Consider the following 12,211-nt stretch of genomic DNA (forward strand, 5'->3'; position numbering starts at 1 on the left):
TGTCATTGGATGTGTTTCTTGGGAGATGAAGGGCTGTTTTGTATGCCTTCCGAAGGATTGCTTCGGCTTGTTCTTTTTCGGCTTTGATGGTTACATGGTACGGCAGGGAGTATGTGACCCGGCTGACCACCAGGCTGTTGACCAGCCTTGCCGAGAGATGTTTTTCAACCATCTGTTCCTAACGTCGGTCACGGGGAACTCGTGAAAGGAAATTCCTCGTGCTGTTCGGCCGCTTGACTTGCACAACGGCACGCGCAGCAGTAAACCATCGTATGTGAAGCCGCAAACTCGAAAGCCCACGCCCACGGGGCTGAGAATCACAGTGTCACTGAAATAGAATATGGTAATCAAGAACACAGATCACCAAGCGCTCAGCTAATCGACTGTTTCGCGCACGTACGTTTGGATCCCTCCGTGCTGTCGCTGAAAATGCTTGCTGCCAAAGCGTGCGGCCGGCCACAAGGTGGGGGTGAGCACTAGCGCCACTATTCGCGGCGGCGGTTTGGAAAACTAAAAAAAACCACACAAGCAAAAGCAAATCGGCGGCGCAGGCGAAGCGCCGCACGCGCAGGTCGCCCTTTATACAGTAGGTCGTGGTCTTCCCATTGGAGCGGAGGTTCCCGTAGTTCAGGGTAGTCGCGGAGAGACGGCGCTCGCAGCCGACCCACTTCCTGTTGCGGAGGAAGTGACGATTACTAGGCTGGCACGCGCTCGACCAATGGCTTGACGAGAGACCGCGGGTCCTGCCTCCGGGATCGCAACAGACGTCGCTAAAATCTCGGAGGCAGGGCTACGTAATTTAGGTTTGCAGCGGCCACCGCGGCTAGCGCTCGCAGCCGACCCGGGTGGGGAAGAGTAAAGAGGAGAGGGGCAGGAACCAGCTTCTCGGCTCACGCGGCAGGCATCTAGTAAAGGAGGCATTGCCCATGCATAGAGTTAGTTAGCGCGGCAGCGCCAGATTCCCTCTAGGTAATGTAGTGAGAAACTCTATGATCTGCACTACATAATTTCGCGGACAAATGAATTAGCCAACCTCCTGAATCAAAAAGCATGGAGCTCTTAAGTACCGCTAGGTAGCGCGCCATGGTACCGCCGTTGATACTGTTCGCGGACACGTAGCGGGATTACTTAGCTGCAGTAAATACAACACTGTGGCATCCAAACGTCAATAGCTTTCTTCAAAAATTGACGCTTTAGAGCTTAAAACATTTATGCAACCGCTCGCTCGCTTCTGGATCGATGTACAGAGATGCAACCTTGAAGCCACCAATTCACACTACGTCATCTCACATTCTCCGATTTTTTCAAACAACGTAAAAATGTGCACGAAAAAAAAAGAAAAATAAGTTTAAAATGAAACCGATCGTGATTTTTAGGAACAAAATAATTATATTCGCAATCGCCACAAAGGGATTACATGGGATAAGGGAGAAATGTGAATCCGAACAGTGTCCAGTCATACGTGTTCTGTGGTCCAGTGTCCGGAAACAGCTGGTGCGAGTTGAATGTGAGGATATTGTGTGAACAGTGTACGGGTGGTGTGCAGAACGTGCAGAAGAACTAAAGCAAATCGCCGCGCCGCCCACGATGAATTTCATCAAGTACGTGTCGGACGCAGTGACAGACAACTTCGTTACGCGGTATGTGCGCGGCTACGCGCACGGACCGCTGTCCCCTGCAAGCTCTCCGCACGAACTCTCGAAGCCGCCCTCGTGGGCGTGTCAGCTCGTCAAGAGTGGCGGTGGCTTCGTGCGGCTTGCGGGACTGTCCGGCGCACTAGCCGTCGCCCTTGGTGCATACGGCGCACACGGTAGGCAGCGTGCCAACGACGCACTTTGTTAAGGTATACCCTTCGATCGCGACCCGGCAGCTCCACGAGAGGGGAGCCGAGCAGTGCACCTCATGCAATTTATATGACGTAATGTTGCACTTAGGGCTCAGCTGCCGAGCAGTGAATGCATACTGAAAATTACCGTCGTAGTACTCTTCGGGCAGCCCTGCCCCCTTTTCCTTTCAGCGGTTGCTCAAAAGAAATTACTTTCGTGTGATTATACATATTCATCCGTCGCTCTGCTTCAGTAGCTGAAAGAACGGATAGTACGAGGCTTGCTTCCTTCGCACTGCGTAGCAAACGAGAATAGAAAATGATACAGACACGTATATTAAAAAAGAAAAAGAACGGACGCGCATTTTTTAAAACCAACGAGCCGCTGATGTTCGGCGTTTCGAGTCGCAACGGGTGTAGACAATCGCGCGAAATTAACGTGACAGCCTCTCGCTAAAGCAATCTGATTTACCATTTCTCCGGCGTGCAGCCCTGTTCAAGCGCGACGACGTACCAGAAGAGCTGAAGGAGGCATACGACCGTGCCAACCACTACCACTTCCTGCACACGCTGGCACTGCTGGGTGTCCCGCTAACAAGACGTCCAGCACTGGTTAGTGCAGTTGCTGCATACAACAAAATTATTAATGAGCACAGTGTCGTTGTGTCACGCACACGTGCTGTAGACCCTTGTCAGCTCCAGTCTTGTCCAATCATCCAAGCATGTGTGAACTTGCTGCCATGATAAAGTAACGGCGAGTTGTTAAATTATGGTTTCAGTACTTTTGAACGCAATAACCAGTCGTGACAATTGCAAGATGTTAGGGTCATTGATACTTAAAAAAAAAGGGGGGGGCAATTTAAAAAGGGGACAAATTAAGCACAGAATATATGCTAACGTGGGAAACGTGTCACTGTTTCCAGGAATTTTCTACACATTCCATTTGTGACGAAAGGCCTATGCTGACTGGGAAACAAATTGGCAGAGAACCCAAGTTTAGAGCTTGCTTCTTGAAATTGAAAGTCCATAGAATTTCTCAATGTAAGAGCTAGCTAATTGTACTTTCACTGCAAGATGGTGCTACAACAGGATTCTACATTGCACACTGAAATGAACAAGTTCATGAAATGTTGCCTGTCAATACACAAATTAACACACAAGTTCATTGTACAGTAAATGCCAAACCTTCCTAATGTGGGTTACAGTTTAAAGAAGTGCTGTTGCCTTAAGCATGTGGCAAATTTGTCAGTCTCGAAGTATTTTTTGCTCACATGAGAAGTGTGGTTCCAGAAGTGAGACTGTGTTAACATAAATTGCCATTTCTATCCCTTGTGCATGCTTAGCTCATTCTCTGCTGAAATTTGTCATAAATAATAAATTTCAATTGGCAATGGCAAAAAACAAGCAAATTGTAAGCACCGAGACTGTGCGGCAATTTGTGTCAAAGGTTATTTCTGGTCATGCTAGTGTCTAGAATAACTGGCTATTAAAATACTTCACACATTTGTTTCGTCATCCGCAAATCAATTGTACAACTCTCTAGTGGACCGCGTGACTGCTTCAAGTCAGCACTATGTGAAAACAAGACAAGCTGGAGATAGATATATATAGTCGGCTGTTCAGATAAGAGCAGCAGAGCAATCATATTGTCGGTCTTGGCAAAGATTGTTTCACTGGCACAGCAAAGACGAAACCGATTTTCCAACCTGCTAAGGCATTTCAGGCTTGCATGTTCAAAGGGGCAACACATGGCAACCAACCCTGAATGGCTACTAGCTGCAGCTGCTGGCAGGCAGCGACACAAGTTTATGCTTACACTGTCACAGCAGTGGCTTACATCCACATAACAAAAGAAACCTTGCACATTTTTCTTAAAAACCAGGCAATTAATTGTGCCAAGTGTTGCACTGAACGACTTAGACTACAAAATTAAATCTTTCTTTCTGCAAAATTTGAACAACAGTGCAGCAGCAAGAGCAAAATATTTTTTAGAACAGTGCAAGCGAAATATGCACATCCCCGTATGTGGCGACTTCTTTTCAGCAGCTGCTGCATCCATTGCTTCGAGGAATAAGTTAATGCAAAGCAGTTAGGAGAGAGGCACAGAGCAGTGCTCTTGCACTGCTCCGAGCACTTGGCAACTGAGAGTAGAGTGTATGGCAATTGCGATGGAAAAGTACAAAAGGGGTGTGCATGCCATGTGTGCAAATTGGAAGAGAGAAAGACTCCGGCAAAATCTGAGCTTGACACCACCTACGTGGACTGTGTAGCAGCACTGAAAGCAGTGCTGCTATGAAACCTAGCATGAAAATATTATAGTTGGGGTTCTGTGCTTTCCGATTAATCCAATAAAATTTTAAAAAGCACCCTCCGGTAAAAGTAGATTTAGATTTATGCGAAAAAGTTGGAATTTAGGCATCCTCAGTTATGATGATGTGAATATGATGGGTCTACTTTCACAGAAAAAGGAGAGAATGTCAAAGTATTTGTCATGGCAATAAATGCACAACAACCTGGCCATCAAACTAAATTTCCTGATGAAAAATTTAAATGAACTGCTCTTAAATTAAGGAACTAGAAGCTGAGCACGCTCTTGCATGGTATGTACCATTTCCTACTGTGCACTGCTGCTGCTGCTAAGTCGATAATATGACTCATCTGCAAAAACCTTTGGATGGACCTTGACTGTATGCTTGACATTGTAGACGAGGAGATGCCTACCTTTCCACATTTCGACACCTCCGTTCCTTCTTGTGTCGGTGTTCGCACCACCTGCCTTTCAGTAAAATGAAACCCTTCTGCTTTTGTAAATATTGGCTGTAAGAAAGAAATATTTCTGTGGCTATACTGAGCCTAGCCCCCTCCCCTTTTTTCTTCTTTTCTGCAACACTGCAGGCTGTTTTTTGTGTGTGGGCCAAAGAAAAGGTGGATAATGCTACAAAGGGCAAAAACTCCACATTTCATTGCGCTGTAAAAGAAGGCAACAATAAACTCTGATTATTTAAAGGATAAACTCCAAAGAGCACCCTCCTGTTCTGCCCCCAAATAACCTCAGAAAACACAGAACCTTAGTCATGGTATAAGCCTTGTGAGACAACTTTGTGTGGCCATCACTTCTGCAGCCATCACCTCTGTTTGTCATGGTAAAATGCAAGTATAAAGTTTTAAGAATCAAGCCAGGGCAGTGATTAAAGACATGCCGACATTTGCCCCTGGTTTGTAGTTATCAGAGTAAGTTCTGGAGTGGTTCTTGTGTGTGTGCTTAACTGCACAAATACAGTGAAGCCTTGCTCGTCCTCCCATTGTGTTTAGTGGCCTGGTCAAGTGATATCTCACAGCAGTAAGTGTCTCAGTGAGAGGTAGAAAACATTGATGTGTATTAATAAAACCACAGACTGAGGCCCTAGTTAGGTTTAAATGTTCCTAGTATACTGAAAGCAACACCATTTGGTTATTCCCATAAACCAGTTGTTTTTACTCGTCTACTACTAGAAATAATTGACAATTCCCTACGACATGCATATGAATGCTAAATTTTGTTGCACCCAAGACTGGGCATATCACTAAAGGTGCTCCTTTCTGTGTTGCACTACCATTGTGAGGTGAAGAAACCAGCTTTTCCTTTTAGTGTGAAGCCACTGAGCAGCAAATGGCCCACCCTTTCAGGCAGCTCAATCGAACATGCCAAGAGTTCAGCGTGCACTTGGCATGGAAGCACTTCATAATTTCTTGTGAGCAATAGTAAGAGCAGTAATCATTTGAAAAATGTATAAAAAATATATCTAACAACAGTGTATGTGGCATAAAGCTGTGACAGTTGGCTCAAAATTTTTCTGTGACTGTGGCACAGCCTGATGGGTGTGAACAAACAATGACTTTAAACTGATTTATTCTGCTAAGTAAATTGTAATGTATATTTTAAAAATTCATCGTTCTTATACAAAAGCTTACAGCTGCTCAAATAGTACTGAAATGTTGCATAGACATATAGGACAGTTTGTGTAAATTGTCTTAAGGAACACTGCACACTGTAGGAAGCATGTGACACAGGCCTGGAGTATCAGCTGCACATAGCGCTTATAATAATGACCATAGACACCTATTTGCGCAGTCACTAATTAAAGCAGTCTGAGACATCCTTGTGTAATTTGTAAGCCTCAGTCCATCTTCTCTTCACATTCCTTTTTCTCCAGAGATGCGATGCATTGGGATTCTTTTAGGAGCCTGCGGACCCTTTCCATCGGTTTGTTCGCTTATAAACAGATGGCGCTTGCACCGCACCTTGCCATGTGTTGCCTCAAGAAGTGCCACGTAGCCTTTGCCACAGTTCGATTCCCAGTCGTGTTCCGAGAGGGGTGGAATGCAAAAACGCTCCTGTACTTAGCTTTAGGTGCACGTTAATGAGCACCAGATGGTCAAAACAAACCTGGAGCCCCAGCACTACTGCATCCCTCATAATCCACTGTGAAGTTCGAGGATGCTAAAGCACAATTATTTTTAAACATCTGCTAAATATGCTGCATGCGTATGCATTTGAGTAAGACTGCTTCATAATCAGTGGACTGACAACTGGCATTCTCAAATGGATCTTTGTACTAAAAGCTAATCAGCTTGCAGTGTTTTGTATTCACAATAGAGAAGCACCAAAAAAAGATGTACCACTTGTTAATGTTGTTCTGTCAACTCTGTTTTGTTGTAGCTACTGTCCTCCCAGGATGTTTCTTTGCACCACAACCCCGGAATAAAATGTCGATCTATCATCTCACTCAAATCAAGGTTTTGCTGTGGCAAAATGATATTGCAGTGGCTAAACAATTTTGCAATTATTTTTATCAAAGGCAAATTTCCCTTAAAGATATGATGCCTGGATAGCACTGAAAATTTAGTATACACTTGCTGGCGCTTGTAAATATTTATTTTCTGGTCTGCAGCAACGTCGGACCCCATTCACTGAAACTGACTGAGACTCGCAGTATTAGGTATAAGTGCACTAGTTAGAGATTACAAATGTTACGCAGGAGTGTTAGAAGCTGAACATTTTGTCACAAGCCACAGCGTAAAGGAGTGACGAACAATATTGCATATTTTCAGTAAGCTACTAGAAAATTACAAAACATAAATGTTTTAAGCTCGGAAGCATGGCATGAAGAAATCTAGTGCAATTGGCACATTCACATGCGATGACGTAGAAAATAAATAAGGTAATGAAATTTCACTGAAGGTGATATTGAACCAAACACATGGCAACCTGTGGCTTCAAAGGCATTGGCTATAAATAAATTATTTTTAAGGAAATACTATGTCTATGGAAAACAATTTCTAGCTGACCACTGTATGGCAACGCTTTCACCATTTGGACAATACGTAATGAGCTCGAAAGGACAGATATGCAACATTTACATGTCTTCTGAAGCTTTGGCAAAAGTTTTGTGCCATTCATAGACATTGTCGGCAACTAATTCCGCAACAATGGCTTGCTGTGCTGCACCGGTGTCGTGCACAGCTGTTGTAAGCAGAGACAGCAGAGGCAAACAATAGGCCCGTCACCACATGATCAAACATGGCAGCACCCATGGGAGGGCAGTGAAAATAGTACAAAAAGCTTCTTTAACATGACTACAGTCAGTATATCCTGGTTGTTGTCTTATGTTATAGAAAGTAATGCAGAAACTGAATGGCATTTTTTTTTCTTCTCAAACAGACGGAAAAGCCCACACGGTGCGCAAGAAAAGTTATACATCTTTATGTACAGTCAACCACAAAAGTTTATGGACCACGGGATCTCAGAATATGTTCAATTTCTGAGCAGCCTGTAACAGTAGTCAGCAAAACCAAACATCACAGTGTTGCTCACATAAACTAGGGGAGGCTGTAAATGCAAATACTGGGCTGTGTTGTAAGGCTGCGCAGATGTACAGCTTTTTCTCAGATTTCGTGTCCTGTAAAATATCGCGGTCCAAATTCTTAGCACATACATAAGATATGCAGACATTTTTCTACAAAATGGCATAATGACCACCATGCAGCTGCACCACTGTTCTGGCAGTCATGACAGTTGCGTGGTGTCGAAGTAAGCAGCACATTCCACATTTTGAACATGTATAATCTATATGCACAATGCTGATTTATGGATGTTAGGTGGAAGACACTGTTTCTATTCAGAAATGTCTCCAATGGTGGCATGTGCTCCTAACAGCATTTTGTAGCAAAACATTTATTGTTTTCCAACCAAAATGTCTACGTAAGAAGTAACATGCCCTGTAGGGATGCTGCTGCTTGCAACATTTATAAAGAAAAGAAACAAAGCCTGAAAGATAATTCGAGGTAGCCTGATCGAGATGAAAGGCAGACATTCGCGAGGATAAGATGTGAACATGGGTGCACTTAAATTTGTCTCGATCAAGCTCTTGAAGAGAGCTTACCTTAGCAAAGACAAATTTGCATGGTTTAAGTGTAGCCAAATCTCCACATCCCCTAATTGTACTTTTTGAGAAAAAAGATGCTGCTTCAAACATAGTAATCTGAAAGACCCATGGCACTGAATAGAAAATGTGGCGTTACCTTGGTATTAGTTTTTACTGTTCCATGCAGCCATAAGAACAAAGATCGGGATGAAAGGAATGGTGAAGAACTTTAGACAAGACAGGGTACACAGAACATTGTGTAAACAAGTTCCTATTCACACTTAAATCTTTGATGAAATGACACATAGGCACACATTGCAGTTCATACTTTGTACATGACACGCTTCATTCTAGTCTTCACTGCTGAAGACTCAATGATTGTTAGTAGTCTCCTATGTACAGGTACCTTGAGTGGCAAAACAAAAATGTATGAGACTGTTGTAAACCCAAACCCAATGAAGCTGCTATGTACACAAGGTAACCGGTCATCAGCCCAATAAGTACTGTACAGATGGCAATGAGAGTGCCCCCATGAAAGGCAGTGCATGTGCGCTGTACACGTGGCAGAGGAAACATCAATGTATGCCTGGCTGAAGTTCATTCAACCGGCAAGTGGACAGGTGCAACTTCCTTCATTTCCCATAAAAGTGGGATACTAGTGATAATGCGGCTGCACATGGAAAAAGAGCTGGGAGATATACAATGTTTACATAACACGGTACTTAAATATGGGCAGATTGAGATTGCTTCTTCACCAGGACGTCCGTCTTAAACAGTAGCAAAAAACATGCACACCAGAAATATTATTAAAGAAAGGAAGAGTGAATGTGACGAGTGTTACGAGACACAAAAGACTCGGGACACGCAGTAACTTGCCAGAGAAAAATTAGCGCTACAGATTTTTTTTAAAAAACATCCTCTTTCTTGTATTAAGGCTTTCATATTTCATTCCTATTTTCTTACACCTGTCATTGCAGCTCAGGGCAACAGTAAAATCTCCACCACTCTGTGTCAACTGCATATGTATATTTCAGATCCAAATACACTGATCAAAAGTATAATTGTAGTCTTCACTTTCATTAAAGGAAATTGTTCTTCAGGCCAGAGGGACACCACAGTTAAACTCAACAAGTAAAGACAGAGGTGTCACCCTCTTCTCTTTGAAAGCATTATTTGCTGTCTTTAACATAAAGTGCTACGAATGCACTGAGGAACGACTCTCAGTGTAGCTCTACAAGAGCTGTTGCTGATAAAATCGGTCATACCAGAACCAAACTGATGTCTAGCACTGAGTGAAGCAAACTCTGTGTTTATTATTGCTGGCAAATGTGGGTCTTGAAGTGAGTTTATTTAGTGATGAGCCATGAAAAGAAATTCTGATGAAAAAAAAAAAAGACTAATTTTACTGGCACTGAACAGGTGACAGACAAAGAAACCAAGGTAAGCATGAGTGGAAGAGAATAAATGTCGCAAATATGAAAGATCAGCCTATAGTGTGGTCGTTATGCTGTGCCCAGCCACCATGTATTGTGTTGTCACCTTCACAAAAAGGATTAGAGCTTGTTGAAGGGCTGGGCAGATAAAGTTTCAAAATAAACTAAAAAAAGCTTCAACTGAAGGGCACAATTGCCACTGTAAAGACACACAGATAGACAGAAAAACATTAATGATGACACTGGCAAGTTTGCAGCTGTGTCCTTCAAGTACTAACTGAGCCAACAACGAGTCCTTTCTGTCACATCCTGAATTGACCCCATTTCAGGATTGGTTTTACAGTGCTTATAAAAGTGAACACCAGCACGCATAACGAAACTGGTCCTTGAAAGAATAACAAAAGCATAGGTTTCCCAAACTGACTCGACCCCACTGCTAGTCGGCAAACACACTAACTTGCTTTTCGTTTGCAGGTGGGCAGCCTCCTCTTGTTGGGCATGGGCCTCTTTTGTGGCTCGTGTTATGCGTATGCCCTGACAGGCAACCCTTCCGTCAAGTATGGCGCCCCTTTCGGTGGCACTGTGCTCATCCTGGCCTGGCTGTGCATCCTCTTGTGATCAAAATAAAAGTGCACGAAACGAACTACCATGTGACACACACTCTACTAAGCTGATGGAAAGGCAGCGGCATCGACCAGCCGCTGCTCAAAGTCCTGAAGCATCTGCATGAGCAGGCGGCGTTTGAAGCGTCCTGCTTCGTGGATGACATGGCGCACCATACACACTTGTGTTTCCAGGCCCCCCTGCACTAGGCCCAGTAGCTCAAAGAGACGCTCAAAGTCTGCAACAAGGAAAGCAAATCACACACACACTGATCATATGTGCTTCTGTTAGCACAGCAATTATTTCAATACCATAACCAGTGCAGTGGCTGTGACAGTCTGCTACTAAAGCAACATTGTGGGTTTGATTCCCTGCCATGGAGGCTGCATGTTGTTGCACACTTGTTTACAGTCTTCCACACATGTGTCTAGAGATTTGAAACGTTGTACTGAAATATAGAGAAATTTATATGTGTGCATTGCTCGCCAGTTTGAGAGAAATGTTTGTGACCAACGGAAGTCACAAGGATGCCCATGCAACACAGTGCTGTGAACCTAGCAGGTGCTGTTAGTACGTTATGTTTTCTTATCTCCTAGTGCTCCAATGCTATAGGCAGAAGTGTGGAGATGGCTGTACCTAAATTTACTGCAAGACTTATGGCAAGAGAAAAAAAAATCAAAGCCCCTTTCTTAAAAAAAGGTAGTGGAATGCGAAGCTTCCCCCAATGCCAACTAAATCAAAGTCCAAAGCCAATGATCATGCAACGACCCCAAAAAATTTTGAGCGACCCGATGCTATGCATTGTGATTTGATTGCTTGTTTAGGATTGTAATTTTTTAATGTTGAAGTTGAATAAGAAAAATTTTATCAATTTGCATAGCCTTTATTTTAGGTCATGTAGCCTTGATTACACGCCACACTCACACTTTTATAGACAACTCCACACATGCACAGTATTGCCCTGTGGTAGACGGTCAGAGGCTCTGCCATCATAACATGACACAGCCTGCTTGTAGACGTGAGATACAATGCAGCAACGGTGTGATGTCATGGGTCTCTGTAGCTTCTTCAGTTTCAACGAGTAGCGATCTAGCATGAAACTCTCGATACATTTGCCGTGCTCTTTTGCAACATTGATGTTAAAGTCACCGCACACGAGGATCAGCATACTATGTGGCTTTAAGGTCTCCAATGTTTCTGCCAGGTACGTTTCCGCGTCACGAGATGTGTTCAGTCTGATGTACAGGCCAGTGCCGCTTGTGCAGTCGAGCATCTCGACTGCACAAGCGTCACCCACATGGCTTCTGCATGCTGTTGCCAATACACAGGATCGGCCTTACGGGCATGATCGCGCTCACGTTTATGTTCGCATACGGCAGCTTCTTCTGCTGTGCGCTGCACCTGCGGCCTACCCACGGTGACAACCAGGAATGCATTGCGCGACACGTGTAATGCAATGCAGATATATACAGTTCGTCTGGGTAGTGTGGCATTCAACCATCTTTTTTTAAAAAAGGGGCTTTGAATTTTTTTTTTTTCAGATCCTAGGACGACCTCGTCTTCATGTGTACTCACTGTGCGATACAACAGCACAGAGGGAAAGGGCGCAAATGAGTTGTGGGGCAGGAGATAGGGGAAGGGGGTACAGTCGAACCCACTTATAACGATACCAGTTTTCACAATATATCTGTTAGAACAATGAGAAGCTGCTGCACCATCAACTTCTGTATGTTTTCTTTAGTGAAATAACCCGCTTACTACAATGCCGCATTATAGGTTACAACTATGAAGTCTGACTACAGGGTGTTTGTTCCGAAAGGTAAGGGAATGTGAAATTCTTGAAAAGAAAAGGGGGAATTCTAGCCGCTGCATGCCACCACACACTGTTTTCCAGCCTCGAGCGTTCCTCTTCCATCGCTGTTCCACCCCTCTGAACATGAATGGGC

General features: G+C 43.9%; 2 protein-coding genes across 3 annotated transcripts in view; one reads left to right on the top strand and one right to left on the bottom strand.

Annotated features, from left to right (window-relative positions):
* The first annotated feature begins 1,103 nt into the window (after positions 1-1,103).
* Positions 1,104-10,305, top strand: LOC126542958 (transmembrane protein 256 homolog). The gene is made up of 3 exons (XM_050190080.3): positions 1,104-1,810; positions 2,316-2,437; positions 10,137-10,305. Exons 1-3 carry the CDS (start codon positions 1,588-1,590, stop codon positions 10,278-10,280), a joined length of 489 nt encoding a protein of 162 aa, XP_050046037.1. The 5' UTR covers positions 1,104-1,587; the 3' UTR covers positions 10,281-10,305.
* A 22-nt stretch (positions 10,306-10,327) lies between these two features.
* IntS6 (integrator complex subunit 6) overlaps positions 10,328-12,211 on the bottom strand; it is a 31,377-nt gene continuing 29,493 nt past the window's right edge. For both annotated transcript variants that reach the window (XM_050190078.3, XM_050190079.3), the window contains exon 11: positions 10,328-10,503. In XM_050190078.3, the coding sequence (XP_050046035.1) occupies positions 10,328-10,503 (176 nt within the window). The remainder of the gene's footprint in view (positions 10,504-12,211) is intronic.

Source organism: Dermacentor andersoni, chromosome 2 (assembly GCF_023375885.2).
Source record: "Dermacentor andersoni chromosome 2, qqDerAnde1_hic_scaffold, whole genome shotgun sequence".
NCBI lineage: Eukaryota > Metazoa > Arthropoda > Arachnida > Ixodida > Ixodidae > Dermacentor > Dermacentor andersoni.

Coding starts and splice junctions, on each gene's coding strand:
- LOC126542958 (XM_050190080.3), top strand. CDS start 1,588: ATGAATTTCATCAAGTACGTGTCGGACGCAGTGACAGACAACTTCGTT. Junction 1,811..2,315: donor TGGTGCATACGGCGCACACG/GTAGGCAGCGTG, acceptor TCCGGCGTGCAG/CCCTGTTCAAGCGCGACGAC. Junction 2,438..10,136: donor TAACAAGACGTCCAGCACTG/GTTAGTGCAGTT, acceptor TTTCGTTTGCAG/GTGGGCAGCCTCCTCTTGTT.